The 16179-nt window shown below is 42.9% G+C and overlaps 1 protein-coding gene across 1 annotated transcript in view; it reads left to right on the top strand.

The window, feature by feature from the left end:
* Positions 1-213: 213 nt before the first annotated feature.
* The window catches only part of fgf14 (fibroblast growth factor 14), a 297252-nt gene continuing 281286 nt past the window's right edge, over positions 214-16179 (top strand). The window contains exon 1 of the mRNA XM_029703647.1: positions 214-1075. Coding sequence (XP_029559507.1) covers positions 826-1075 — 250 coding nt within the window. The 5' untranslated portion in view covers positions 214-825. The remainder of the gene's footprint in view (positions 1076-16179) is intronic.

A 16179-nucleotide genomic window follows, 5' to 3' on the forward strand; every position in this document is an offset into this window, starting at 1 on the left:
TGCAGAAAATCTGTTTAGTATAACAATAAACTGCTGAAAAGTCACTGACATACCATCAATCATAGAGACAATTCTATCTCTTCGCATAATTCCTGAAAGCGTCCGTGATATCACGGCGCCGAAACCACGTGTCTACGTAATGGAAAGCCAATGTTTCAATTGCAACCCCTCCTCCCTGTTTATTTCCAACCAGAGATCCAAGGCGAAGCGAAATACATGCAAATATTTTCCCAGGCGCACCGTACTTTTGGAGTAGATGTCAGTGATGCATTTGTGAAACAACTGAGAGAACCACCCTTTAGATAAGAAACACAAACCACCCAAAAGCATCAGGACAGACCAGAGCCTTCAAAAGGAAACAAACCTGGCTTTACCGTTGCAGTGAGAGCAAAACAAAGATATGAAAACTGGGGTTGTGGGAATTTGACTTCGGCAAACAGTTGGTTTTTGAAGAAGAAACACCACCAAGTGAAGTGACTTGATTTGGCAATGTCTTGTTTTATTGGGGCTATCGTTGCTGTCTGTGCGTGTGCATAGGATGCATCCTTCCCTGGCTGTTGATGCTGTTCAGATCCTTCTTCCTCTCATCAGAGTGATTAACTAATAGGCATGGTTTTCTCCTCGGAAAGCTCCAGTGTTTCACTGTTTTCACGTTAGTTCTGTTTGTTTAAGGGCAGCACGTCTCCTCCCGGTGCGACACATGCAATTTATAGAGTATATTTTCTATTACCGACTCTCGGAGGTGGCATCCTTTATTCGCCAGAAGAAGAAAAAAACACCTTTATTGCGAAGTCTGACAGATAGAGAAATATTTTCACCAGGTGAATGAAAACGCATTTATGCGACTTGGATATTTACTATTTTTCTATGATACAATTGGTAGCCCTGTCCCGGAGAACTGAAACAATTGTGTTATTATGCAACCGCAAGGATCTCATCTATATCTGGGTGTTTAAGCCACTGGATTGCTCTTCGCCCAAATCAATGTGGTTTCTTTGGAACATTTTCAGCAAAGGAACGCATATGCTGCAGTGTCTTTGTGGCAAGAGTCTTAAGAAAAACAAGAACCCAGAAGGTAAGCACTTTGCCATTGGATGTTCATTGCTTTTTTTCCCGGTGGTGAACTGCACTGTGTGTGTTATAGCCCACGTTTGTTGGTTCTACGGGGTGATAGATCTGCAATGATTATTTGTGCAGCGAGTGGATGCAGTGGAGAGGGGAGGGGGATAACTTATCCTGTAGAGCCGCTATAGCCTGTCGGCGAGCCCTGGCATGGGGACGCGTAGTGCACAGACCGACACACACAGGAAAAAGCCCCCAGCAACCCCGAAGCATGATCTCCTAACTTTTTAAATAGCGTCCAGACACATGATATTTTAGCACTTTGGATGGACATTGGGATCACATGCTAATAAGGTTGCTCACTGAGCCGTCTGTCTATCGGTCTCTCTTTTAACCAGGTTTTATTTGTCGGGTTGCTGCAGCAGCATTTCCCCCGCAACACTTGCTTCTCGATTTAATAGGCTATTCGCTATGTTTCAGCGAGCTTGATGGATGAGCCAGACAGCCTATGTTTATCTCAGTATCCACACATACATAACGATACATGTTGTAATATTTATTAGCGATGCATTATCACATGCCTTCTTTGGTCGAATGGAATGCATTGTTGGATAAAAGACGAACAGCGGCGCGTGCATGGGCCAATGCGATATTTTCTCAATGCAAAAATACCCACTTCACAGCAATCTCCATTTGATTTCAGTCCTCATCACATTGGTGTGAAGTATCCCATCATAATAGTGATACTTATACCCCCAATACACCACTGCCTGGCTATTGAAGGCAGTGCATAAAAGTGAACCCACTCGGCTAAAACTGATTGAATCAACGTAGTTTGTAGTTCATTTCAACCACAAAATTCAATGTGATGACGTTGAATCAACGTAGAAAACTGATTGGATTAGTTAAGTCATACATGTAAAGGAACTTTTTATTTTTTACTTTTAACCTAAATCCAATGTCATGGTGATTTTGTTTTGATGATTTCACCATGAATTCAGGTGAGTTGACAACACAACCAAATGTACAAAAATAAATGAAATAAAAAGACGTCTGTTCCCAGTGCGAAATTTCTCAATGCACCTGCGATTTTTTGCCACTGGGCAACTGTTTTTTTCAACAGGCTGTTACCAAGGAAAGACTATTGTACAGACAGCCTACATTGTAGGTTAACCTTGTGTTTTAAATTGGCGTGGCAGCACTGTTTCTTTTTCTTTCCTCGACATTGGTAGGCTACTGCAGCATAGTAGATAATCATAATGAAGCTATTTTGCCTTGCTGACACCGCAACAATAACGAATAAATAAACATTATATAGTCCTACTTTATAGTCAAATTCACATCATGTCCGATAACGAAGTCAATAAAGACAACTATCACTTTTGGTAGGATGAAAAGAATAGCTAGAATATTCTGAATGTAGGCTATTGAACGAACTGCAGAAAAAACACAAACTTTCAGAAATGCCACTCTGGGGAGAATAACCAAATCGGCACATACAGCCGATCAATCACAGCTACAGTCATCTGTCGTCTGCAGTTTAGCCACTGTCCTGTCATGTGGTTCTCATTAAAACGGATATACAGTACCAGTCAAAAGTTTGGACACACCTACTCATTCAATGGTCTTTCTTTATTTGAACTATTTTCTACATTGTAGAATAATAGTTAAGACATCAAAACAATGAAATAACACATGTGGAATCATGTAGTAACCAAAAAAGTGTTAAACAGATTCTTCAAAGTAGCCACCCTTTGCTTTGATGACAGCTTTGCACACTCTTGGCATTCTCTCAACCAGCTTCAAGAGGTAGTCAACTGGAATGCTTCTTCAAGTGCAGTCGCAAAAACCATCAAGCGCTACGATGAAACTGGCTCTCATTAGGACCGCCACAGGAAAGAAAGACCCAGAGTTACTTCTGCTGCAAATTGCTGCAAATAAAACACTACTAAAGGACACCAATAATAAGAAGAGACTTGCTTGGGCCAAGAAACATGAGCAATGGACATTAGACCGGTGGAAATCTGTCCTTTGGTCTGATCAGTCCAAATTTGAGATTTTTGGTTTTGTGAGACAGCGTAGGTAAAACGACTGATCAACGCATGTGTGGTTTCTACCGTGAAGCATGGAGAAGGAGGCGTGATGGTGTGGGGGTGCTTTGCTGGTGACACTGTCTGTTAAGGCACACTTAACAAGCATGGCTACCACAGCATTCTGTAGCGATACGCCATCCCATCTGGTTTGGGCTTAGTAGGACTATCATTTGTTTTTCAACAGGACAATGACCCAAACACACCTCCATGCTGTGTAAGGGCTATTTGACCAAGAAGGAGAATGATGGAGTGCTGCATCAAATGACCTGGCCTCCACAATCACCTGACTTCAACCCAATTGAGATGGTTTGGGATGAGTTGGACCGCAGAGAGAAGGTAAAGCAGCTAGCAAGTGCTCAGCATATTTCGGAACTCCTTCAAGACTGTTGGAAAAGCATTCCTCATGAAGCTGGTTGAGAGAATGCCAAGAGTGTGCAAAGCTGTCATCAAGGCAAAGGGTGGCTACTTTGAAGAATCTCAAATATAAAATATATTTTGATTTGTTTAACACTTTTTTGGTTACTACATGATTCCATATGTGTTATTTCATAGTTTATGTCTCCACTATTATTCTATAATGTAGAAAATAGTAAAAAATAAATAAAACCCTTGAATGAGTAGGTGTGTCCAAACTTTTGACTGGTACTGTACATTTATCTAGTGTATTTATGGAATTACCTGTACACTGTGGATGAGGTGCGTACAGTATAGGCTACTGGTGTCGCTGTGTAAATAGCAGGAGCCTATTCTATATCCAGAGGACTGAAATATAGAGCAGGTCATCTGTAAGCTATTTAAATCCTGTTTAAAGACAGCTGTTTGGGTCTGTGAATGTCTTTTTAGATAATTGAAAGACACTGATGTTTTGGACTCCAGTGTAAAAAGAGCAGAGCAAGCTTAGGCTATAGACCTGTGTTGAACCCCAAAACATATCCATGGAACCTATCTGAAACGTAAACATTGAAGGATCAGTCCTTTTTTTCACAGTCAGACTAAATTGAGGATGCAGACTGGGATGAGAGGGGCTCACATCAGCTGCTATATGATCCATACAGGCAAACAGGATGAGTTGAATGAATTCATCATCTCACACTTACAGGTAGCAAATCATGAGGTTTTGGATAAGTTTCCCAAAGTAATTACGGCCCCAGAAGCAGCAGTGAAGACAGAGAGACCCTCTCTGTCCAAAATGGCACCTAATTCCCTAGCCTACATACTTTTCTTTTTTACATGACATAACTCAGGGGGCAGCAAGACACACGATCAGATTTCCAACATTTGTCAGCATAGCAGATGGATCCATCTCTTTTCTCGTTCTCTCTCACACTATGCATTATATGGACTAGATGTTTAAAGTGAAGTTTCTATAGGAGCCTTCAACTCCACCAGATGGCACTTGCAGATAGCCTTGTGTTGGCTAATATTTGCCTGGCAGTGGCAAAATAGCTCTGTTGGCATTGATGTATGTTTGCGTATTCTGTACTGTAGGTGTGAGGTTAACACAGATTTTGTTTTTAGCTGGGGATGAAGGAAAGCTGATTGGTTTTGTGAGAGCAAACCTACTTTGCCGGGGAACGAAAATGACTCTGTACAGTTTCTCTGAGGGACACAAGCCTTCTGTCCTGTGGCATGACTGTAGAATATAGACTGAATATTTGACTTACTTAGTTGGTGCACCTTATTCTTATTCTGTGAAGTTCATGCATGCCAGATTCAATATAGAAACACAGAAACACTGATAAACAGTAGAAGGCCTTTCCATATTTGAGATGTTGAGAGCAGTGAAAGTGCAACTGTCAGCATCACATCAACAGTATAACTGGCCCGTCTCACTTCTCAGTTATGATTGACATGAATTGAAAGAAACACAAACATATTGCATTTCCCTCAAGGCAGCATAAACAGTGGCCCTCCATTGTTATTTTAGCAACCGCTGCGTACTGTAAATGTGATGAGCTGTGACAGTGCTGTCTGCCTTCTGTCTGTTCAACCCATACCCCAGGCCACACAGATCTAAGATCAGCTTAATGTCCTCAAATCCTGAACTTAACCAGAGGGAAGACCAAAGTAGGGCCCAGTACACAACCCATAGTTCATTAGCCCATGCCCCAGGCTAACTCTTTGATACCAAAGTCAGACAGTATTTTTTTCTTCAATTATCTTAACTTTACAACAAAGTTTACGGGATAAGGGTATGGGAGTAATAGGGAGTTTGGCAAAGTCACTGAATAGGGCCTTCCACCATAGATATAACACAGGTGTGAGCAATCTTCAAGTGGTTCGCGGCGCTATCCACAACTGTGGTGTTGAATATGCGCAAACTGATACTAGTTAGTGCTGGTCGCGGTGCTGTTCATGGTGCTGAATCTACACCCAACCGTTGCTAGTTAGTGCTGACCGCAGTGCAGTCCATGGTTCTGAACTGACGGGATCTGCCGCTACTGCCGATTGCATTGTCCGTGGTGCTGAATCAGCATCCACCATCACTTGTTAATGATGGCCGTGGCACTGTCCATGGTGCTGAATTATTGTGCGTGTTGCTATAACAACACACTTGAGGTTACCACAGGGTAGTGACGCATTGTCTTCTTACCTGCAGCTTCTTCCAATGAGGTCGTAAATAAATACACTGCTCAAAAAAATAAAGGGAACACTTAAACAACACAATGTAACTCCAAGTCAATCACACTTATGTGAAATCAAACTGTCCACTTAGGAAGCAACACTGATTGACAATACATTTCACATGCTGTTGTGCAAATGGAATAGACAACAGGTTGAAATTATAGGCAATTAGCAAGACACCCCCAATAAAGGAGTGGTTCTGCAGGTGGTGACCACAGACCACTTCTCAGTTCCTATGCTTCCTGGCTGATGTTTTGGTCACTTTTGAATGCTGGTGGTGCTTTCACTCTAGTGGTAGCATGAGATGGAGTCTACAACCCACACAAGTGGCTCAGGTAGTGCAGCTCATCCAGGATGGCACATCAATGCGAGCTGTGGCAAGAAGGTTTGCTGTGTCTGTCAGCGTAGTGTCCAGAGCATGGAGGCGCTACCAGGAGACAGGCCAGTACATCAGGAGATGTGGAGGAGGCCGTAGGAGGGCAACAACCCAGCAGCAGGACCGCTACCTCCACCTTTGTGCAAGGAGGAGCAGGAGGAGCACTGCCAGAGCCCTGCAAAATGACCTCCAGCAGGCCACAAATGTGCATGTGTCTGCTCAAACGGTCAGAAACAGACTCCATGAGGGTGGTATGAGGGCCCGACATCCACAGGTGGGGGTTGTGCTTACAGCCCAACACCGTGCAGGACGTTTGGCATTTGCCAGAGAACACCAAGATTGGCAAATTCGCCACTGGCGCCCTGTGCTCTTCACAAATGAAAGCAGGTTCACACTGAGCACATGTGACAGGCGTGACAGAGTCTGGAGACGCCGTGGAGAACGTTCTGCTGCCTGCAACATCCTCCAGCATGACCGGTTTGGCGGTGGGTCGGTCATGGTGTGGGGTGGCATTTCTTTGGGGGGCTGCACAGCCCTCCATGTGCTCGCCAGAGGTAGCCTGACTGCCATTAGGTACCGAGATGAGACCCTCAGACCCCTTGTGAGACCATATGCTGGTGCGGTTGGCCCTGGGTTCCTTCTAATGCAAGACAATGCTAGACCTCATGTGGCTGGAGTGTGTCAGCAGTTCCTGCAAGAGGAAGGCATTGATGCTATGGACTGGCCCGCCCGTTCATCAGACCTGAATCCAATTGAGCACATCTGGGACATCATGTCTCGCTCCATCCACCAACGCCACGTTGCACCACAGACTGTCCAGGAGTTGGCGGATGCTTTAGTCCAGGTCTGGGAGGAGATCCCTCAGGAGACCATCCGCCACCTCATCAGGAGCATGCCCAGGCGTTGTAGGGAGGTCATACAGGCACGTGGAGGCCACACACACTACTGAGCCTCATTTTGACTTGTTTTAAGGACATTATATCAAAGTTGTGTCAGCCTGTATTGTGGTTTTCCACTTTAATTTTGAGTGTGACTCCAAATCCAGAACTCCATGGGTTGATAAATTGGATTTCCATTGATTATTTTTGTGTGATTTTGTTGTCAGCACATTCAACTATGTAAAGAAAAAAGTATTTAATAAGATTATTTCATTCATTCAGATCTAGGATGTGTTATTTTAGTGTTCCCTTTATTTTTTTGAGCAGTATATTTAGAGCCAATCTGTGTATGTTGACCAACCTTTGCATCGAAATGGCCAACCTTTGTATTTTGACAACATACAAGACAGAAGGTAAGACTTTACCACAGACAGATGAAGTACCAGTAGTCGTGAATGGTTGTCTGAGGCTTGTTTTGTTTGTGTCAACACCAACAGCTGTCGTTTACCTCATTGATCAACTATGGTCTCAGCTCATACAGAGGATTTGTCTTTCTCTTAGCAACTGCAGGTAGACAATAACTCCTGGCCCCCTCAGATATGTCACATCTGCCACTCCATACTTCCTCTCCAAGCTAAACAAACAACAAAAAACACTTCCTGGCTTATGGTTGGCTTAGGGTACATGGAAAGCTCAGTAAAGACAGGTGTTTAGATATATACAAAAGAGAGGGATGTGTGTAAAGCTATTCCAGGAGTGCCGGTTTGTCTTAGAGTACAGGCAATTAAAGCGCAGAATTCTTGTCGAACACAAGAATGATGCAAATGAAGTTAGTAAAGTCAAAGACGGAAACTCTGTAACTCCAAACAGACCGATTCTAGATATCATTGAAGGCATGTTTCAACCTTTGAACTTGTGATGGTATTGACAGAATGATTTTGTCCCATTTCTTGTCACACTTCAGTGACACTGATGACCCCTGTAGTTAGCCCTTCAGATTAGTGGTCTGGTAGAACAGGCATTGCTGCTCTCTGATACACGTGCTCAGTCTGATGTCATAGAGAGGGGGTTAAGTCACTCTTGGTGGGCACATCATGATTCATTAATTCAATCAAGTAATGAAGTACTGTGGTGTAATTAGTGAACATTGGACTCCCCCTGCAGCTGTTCTACTAGTTAAGATTGAATTACTTACCACAACTTTTACGTCATGTCACAGTGAAACTTTGAGGACACTTGGCAATAGTCCGAATTTTGTCTTAGTACTTTTTTGCCATTGTAATTAGTGTCAGTGACTCAAAGCTCTCTTTCTGTGTGTGTGTGTGTGTGTGTGTGTGTATTTATCTCCCTGATGTTAACCGCTATAAGATCCATACAGGCGAACAGGATACGTTGAATGAACCCATCATCTCACAGTTAGAGGTAGCAAATCATGAGGTTTGGGATAAGTTTCCCAAAGTAATTACGGCCCCAAAAGCAGCAGTGAAGACAGAGACCCTCTCCGTCCCAAATGGCACCCTATTCCCTAGCCTACATAGTGCAAGACTTAAAAAGGCAGCAAGATGCACAGCGGTCCCTGTAGTATCAATGAGATTTCCAACAACATTTGTCAGCACAGTTAGAAACATCTGTTTTACAGTGTAAATGTAGATGGAACCATCTCTCTTCACTCACTCACTCACTCACTCACTCACTCACTCACTCACTCACTCACTCACTCACACCTCCTGCTGTCCGTACAGCTACCATCGCTCGGCTGCTTACTCAAATTCACCGCATGGTGCATAGTGTTTGTGGTGCATTGAGAGGTAATGCTCAGCTCTATGGTATGTTACAGAGGCTTGGGGGGACCATGGTTGTCCCTATCTGGCCATGCTAGAAAGGACACCATCGAGTCGAAGGTCACAGCCATGGACCAGAGCTAGGAGAGACTCAGGAGTAGAGTCGCTGGTCCAAAATAAAGAGCTTTATTTCATACCTAACCATACAATCTCAGCGAGCAACAAAAGTTTTTCAATCAGAGAAAGTCAATAAGGTATGAGGAAGCTGATTCTATATTTGGTAGAGACCAGGGATAGGCAACTTTGATGGGGGTGGGGCCACAAAAAAATCGGAATTACCCCCTACACCACATTGCAAGCAAAACATTTTAGCAGCCTCCCTCTTGACAGTGGGGAGAAACATTTTAGAGTTAATTTCGTGCTATTCTACACATTTTGCCATGGAGCATAGAGAAAATGTTGCAGTTTTAAATCAAGTTTGCTGCAATTCTACACATTTTGCCAAGGGGTGGAGAGAAGATTTTGGAATTTTATAACTAATTCCATGCAATTCTACTCATTTTGCCATGGGGCGGAGAGGAAAATGTGCTGTTTTATAGCAAATTTCCTGTAATTCTTCACATTTTGCCATAGGGCAGAGAGAACTGTTTGCAGTTTAATATGATATCTTAGTGAGACAGACAAACAAAATCAATGGGGGCCCCCGGGCCGGTAACTCGACCTTGACTACTAACTTTAGATAGCTGGCCGCTAGTGACTGAGTGACTATCAGTGACTGACTGAACGAGAGTACAGATTTTTTAAAATTAAACCTTGTGTAATGTACTATTCTAACTTGCAACAGTAAATTGAGACCCCTACTGAGTTCCCTTGTTATGTACAATCTACTCATTGACAGCCCGCGAGCTACTGGCAGCTGGCAATCTACCTTTTAGAGACCCCTGGTATACTTTAACCTAATGGTGGTATTTAGAAAACATATATTGCCAAGTCCAAGAGGTGACTTGTATAATCCATTCTGCATTTTCTGTACTCACATGCACACACGCAGGCACACACGCAGGCACACACGCACACACCCACACAATATTATATGGACGATGAGTATTCAGTATCAATCGACCGACAGCCAGGTTTTGTATTGAATGTAGACATCACTTGCTTACTAGAATTGCTTGGGTTCATTGACTGTTGTGTAAATGCATTGTTTTTATGTATAGAGAGAGAACCTGGATTCAGTTATACATGCCAGAAAGTAGAGAGTGAAGATGTCTGAAATGATAGGACCTTGAACAGCCTTTAGAAATAGCAGTGTTTTTGTGTCAGTGTACTGAATTATATTTTAATATGACGTCCTGCTGTATGTTGACATGTGCTTGGACCAGAGCTAGGAGAGACTCGGGAGTAGAGTCGCCGGTCCAAAATAAAGAGCTTTATTTCATACCTAACCATACAATCTCAGCGAGCAACAAAACTAAATGAACAAATTAAAATAAATGAATAACTATATTATTAACTAGAGAAAGTCAATAAGGTATGAGGAAGCTGGTTCTCTAGTTGGTAGAGACCAGGGATGGTCAACTTTCATGGAGGCCACAAAATAAATAGTTTTAGAGTTCATTTTGTGCTATTCTACACGTTTTGCCATGGGGCGTAGAGAAAATGTTTCAGTTTTAGAGCAAGTTTGCTGCAATTCTACTCATTTTGCCCTGGGGCGGAGAGGAAAATGTGCTGTTTTATAGCAAATTTCCTGTAATTCTAAACCTGTGAGTAGTAAGATATTATCTTCCTCCCTGTACTTTTTATTTTATTTACCCCTTTTTTCTTCTCCAATTGGTAGTTACAGTCCTGTCCCATCGCTGCAACTCCCCTACGGACTCATGAGAGGCAAAGGTTGAGAGCCATGTGACCTCCAGAACACGACCCTGCCAAGCCGCGTTGCTTCTTGACACACCGCTCGCTTAACCCGGAAGCCAGCCGCACCAATGTGTTGGAGGAAACACCGTCCAGCTGGCAACCGAAGTCAGCTTGCAGGCGCCCGGCCCGCAAGGAGTCGCTAGAGCACCATGGGACAAGGAAATCCCGGCCGGCCAAACAATCCCTTAACCTGGACGACGCTGGGCCAATTGTCCGCTGCCTCATGGGTCTCCCGGTCATGCCCAATTGTAACACAGCCTGGTATCGAACCCTGGTCTGTAGTGATGCCTCAAGCACTGCGATGTATTGCCTTAGACCGCTGCGCCACTCGGGAGGCCCGCCTCCCTGTACATTTACACACACACACACACACACACACACACACACACACACACACACACACACACACACACACACACACACACACACACACACACACACACACACACACACACACACACACACACACACACACACACACACACGCACACGCACACACGGGCCCACAGGCAGATAGACATGTGTGCACATTCTTCCCTCTTGTGCTGAGCAGTGTAAGGAGAGACTCCACAGTGTAATGTGAAATTACATGTGCATTTTAATAACCTAGATTTTGCTGATGGAAGACTTTTCTATGCAATTCTCACCTCAGAGCAAGTGTCAGTGCAACAGCCAAAGTAATATATCTAAAATCCTTGACTTTGCAAATCAGGGTTTAATACTGTATAAGAAAAAGGAGCAGTTTCTAGCTTGTTATAAGGCAGTTAATTCATGCTCGACTTGCAATTTGTGCCAAAGGAGAGAAAAGCCAGGCATTAGACCACAAGTCTATAATTAAAGGGGTTGGAAGAGATTTAAACAAGAACTCCAACAATTAGACTAACAACAGGGTTGTCCAAAAATAACCTAAGCACACACACCAATGGCTTGTTGCTATGGTTTCACAAACAAGCAATTACTGTGAGTTTATAATTGGTAGATCTGCAGTACTTTCTTCGCCCACATGGAAAAAAGTGTTGTAGACACACTGCACCTTTGTTAGTACAGTTTCTCACTTCAGAAATAAAGACAAAGTGTATATGAACCAAGGGTAAGTAAGACTATATGAATTAGTATGGATATTATTGGCAGAATTAAAAGAAACAGAAACATCCTGTAAAGAAGTGAAGAGTCCAAGAATAAAAGTAGACGAAGACTCCAACCACTGTGGCATGTGTTCCTATTTGGTTTATTATTGAATCAGCATTTCAACGACATTATGTTATGGTAGCATGGACTCTCCACAAGTCAGTTATTATAACCTGACGTGACTATTTTAGGACATCTCTTATATGATTATGATGATCCCATTAAGTAGGCCTTGTAACAGGTGCTTGATGCAACGGGTACACATACTCGAGAGGCTCTTTCTGTAAGTTTCTTTAATATTAATCATCATGTTGTAGCCAACATGAAAATCGTCCGCAGCATTATCACTTTCCTCTGAATTAATTTGGGTTCTCTCTCTTTTGCTCTTGAGAACTGGTTCCCATTCCATCTCCCTTGGAAAGGCAATCAAGTTAACATACAAATCAGTACAGATAGGGGAGAGGAGGAAGATGGGAAGAGAGTAAAATGGAGTAGTACACAACAACAAAAAATCCTGTTGTTTTTACGGTACATTACTGGCAGCCAGTTACTGGTAAGTTATTGTAGAAAAAGGTACAGTATGTTACCTTAAATTCCAAAGAAACTTTGGCTTAACAGTACATTACTGTAAAGTGTACTGTACTGAACTCGACTCCACTCTATTCTACAGTACAGTATATGTACTGTACTGTACTCTTCTTTACTGTACTGTACTCTACTGTGCTCTATTGTACTGTACTGTACTGTGCTGTCCAAACTGGTGAAACATAGACATCTATGATTGGTTCAGATTTGATCCGGTCCGGACCAAATCTGAATCAGTCATGGACGTCTATATTTGGGCCCAATGAAGGCCGGTCCAGACGTCTGTGGATGTTGAAATCAAAGCTGATACAAACCGGTCCAGATGTATGTTGACGTTGAAATCAAGGCCAGGGTGGACTGACCAAATTTCAACAACTTTTCAATGTCCATGGATGTCCGATGTCGATTAGGGCTCAGTGAGTGAGGATGCTGGTTACAGTAAACGGAAAGAGTGGGGAGTCATGGGTAGGTGTCAGTAAGAGCCGGGAGAGGTGACATTAATGACAGAGAGAGAGTGAGATAGCGACTTTTCCAGACTTTTCACATACTTTCTTTGACCACCAGATGACAGAAAGAGAAAGAAAACAGTTATGAGCTGAACATAACAGTATGCCAGTGGAAGGGAGGACTGTAGCAGGTGACCCAACTCTGGTTTGTGACTACTATGATTTCCCATTGTAGCCAATTTAATTGCAGAAATACCGATTTTGGTGACAGAATTTCAAGTTTTAATCACTTAATAATTCATAAACAAAATTGATATCAGTAAAAACAATTGCTAGATCTACTTTGATGAGGGAGAGATTAGAACATAGGTTTTTGGTAATGGAATTTTAAGGCACAAGGCAATATTTCTTGAACTTAAAGAATGCAGATTTTTTTCCCTAAACTAAATATGTGTTGCTATTGGTTGGCAGGGATCTTTACTTCAACATTAGTGTGTTTTTTAATGTATTTCTAATACTTTTTTCTGGTATTTCTAAAACATTTTTTCCGGTAGATGTTTTCTAAGACCCCTTTTCCAACTCTTTGACTAGAAATCAAATCCTTTGGTTATTCCTCATTTTTTGGATGGAAAATGGTTGAAAAATATATATATGCCTTCATTTTTCACAAGAATCGTAGCTTTCATTTTACACCCAATTTGACATGCTCCTCTGAACTTCACGTTGGTGCTCATGAGTCCTTTTACATGAAAAATGACCTATATTACCTGTGTTAGATTTGAATGTACATCATAGGAGGCTGCTTTTTATTTAATTTATTTAACCTTTATTTAACTTGGGAAGTCAGTTAAGAACGAGTTCTTATTTACAATGACAGCCAAACCCTAACTCGGACGACGCTAGGCCAATTGTGTGCCGCCCTATGGGACTCCCAATCACGTCCGGTTGTGATACAGCCTAGAATCGAACCAGGGTCTGTAGTGATGCCTCTAGCACTGAGATGCAGTACCTTAGACCGCTGCGCCACTCCGGAGCCCTGCTGAGGGGAGGGCGGCTCATAATAATGGCTGGAATGGAATAAATGGAATGGCATCAAACACATGGAAACCATGTGTTTGATGTATTTGATACTATTCCACCATTCAGCTCCAGCCATTACCACGAGCCCGTCCTAACTAAGAAAGGTGCCACCAACCTCCTATGATGTACAGGTAGGCCTAATCGAGGCCTAACCTAATGTATTGGCGCATACAGTTTTAGCAAAGGCATTCATTGCTTGTCATATTTTGGGAAGTAGCAGACAGATGTGAAAACAACTTCATTTCTGACAGTCCAAAGTTACCTTCTGCCTGCTGTGCTATTTATAAGTTAGCTGTGCTTTGTATGTATCAAAAACAGCTGCTTCCACATTTGTGATCTGGGGTGCGTGCTCATTTAAAAAAAGAAAAACAACTGAAATGCGGCTTTTTATATTTTATTAAAACAGTAATTCCAAACCTTTAAAAGGATTAATAATCCTGTATTGAAATTGGGGAAATGTTCAATGTACACTACTTTTATGTTGAATTTACAGAGTAGAAGAGGCCATCACTGCATTAATGGTAGTTATGAAGACTGTTAAGTTGACATTCTTTACAACTCCCATTAATTCAGTGATGTCCACTCTTACTCGGTAATGTCAGCATACACTTGAGCATGTCCATCAGCTGATGTCACAAAGTGCTGTACAGAAACCCAGCCTAAAACCCCAAACAGCAAGCAATGCAGGTGTAGAAGCACGTGGCTAGGAAAAACTCCCTAGAAAGGCCAGAACCTAGGAAGAAACCTAGAGAGGAACCAGGCTATGAGGGGTGGCCTGTCCTCTTCTGGCTGTGCCGGGTGGAGATTATAACAGACCATGGCCAAGATGTTCAAATGTTCATAGATGACCAGCAGGGTGAAATAATAATAATCACAGTGGTTGTAGAGGGTGCAACAGGTCAGCACCTCAGGAGTAAATGTCAGTTGGCTTTTCATAGCCGATCATTCAGAGTATCTCTACCGTTCCTGCTGTCTCTAGAGAGTTGAAAACAGCAGGTCTGGGACAGGTGAACAGGTCAGGGTTCCATAGCCGCAGGCAGAACAGTTGAAACTGGAGCAGCAGCACGACCAGGTGGACTAGGGACAGCAAGGAGTCATCAGGCCAGGTAGTCCTGAGGCATGGAGAGAAAGAAAGAAACCGAGAAAGAGATTGCTCTGTCTAATTCTCATACTTAAATTCACACAGGACACCAGATAAGACAGGATAAATACTCCAGATATAACAGACTGACCCCAGCCCCCCGACACAAACTTTTGTAGCATAAATACTGGAGGCTGAGACAGGAGGGGACACTGTGGCCCCATCCGACGATACCCCCCAGACAGGGCCAAACAGGCAGGATATAACCCCACCCACTTTGCCAAAGCACAGCCCCCACACCACTAGAGGGATATCTCCAACCACCATAACATGCTTACTTCAGCAAATCCATTTTTTGGGCAGATGAGTGCATAAAGTTCCCTCAGCGCTCACAACAAGCAACCTCTGGCAAAAGTCCCTCTACTTCTATTCGAGTTGAAAATTATGAATCAGACACCTTATCGATAGCAACAGCTCATGGTCCCCCTGGAATCAGAAGTTTTTTTGACTCAATGGAGGAACGTAGTCAGAAATGCTGATGAATGTCTTGCTCGAGCTGTGTATGCAACTGGTTCATCTTTGATGCTCACAGGCAATGTGTATTGGAAGAGATTTCTGAATGTTCTTTGCCCAGCATACACCCCTCCAACCAGTCATGCTTTATCTACTCATTTGCTGGATGCAGAGTTCAACAGAGTTCAAGTGAAGGTCAAGCAAATCATAGAGAAAGCAGACTGTATTGCAATCATCTCTGATTGGTGGTCGAATGTTCGTGGGCAAGGAATAATTAACTACATCATCTCCACCACTCAACCAGTATTCTACAAGAGCACAGACACAAGGAACAACAGACACACCGGTCTCTACATTGCAGATGAGCTGAAGGCAGTCATCAATGACCTTGGACCACAGAAGGTATTTGCACTGGTGATAGACAATGCTGCGAACATGAAGGCTGCTTGGTCTAAAGTGGAGGAGTCCTACCATTACATCACACCCATTGGCTGTGCTGCTCATGCATTGAATCTACTCCTCAAGGACATCATGGCACTGAAAACAATGGATACACTCTACAAGAGAGCTAAGGAAATGGTTAGTTATGTGAAGGGTCATCAAGTTATTGCAGC

The sequence above is a fragment of the Salmo trutta genome, chromosome 20 (assembly GCF_901001165.1).
Source record: "Salmo trutta chromosome 20, fSalTru1.1, whole genome shotgun sequence".
Classification (NCBI taxonomy): Eukaryota; Metazoa; Chordata; class Actinopteri; order Salmoniformes; family Salmonidae; genus Salmo; species Salmo trutta.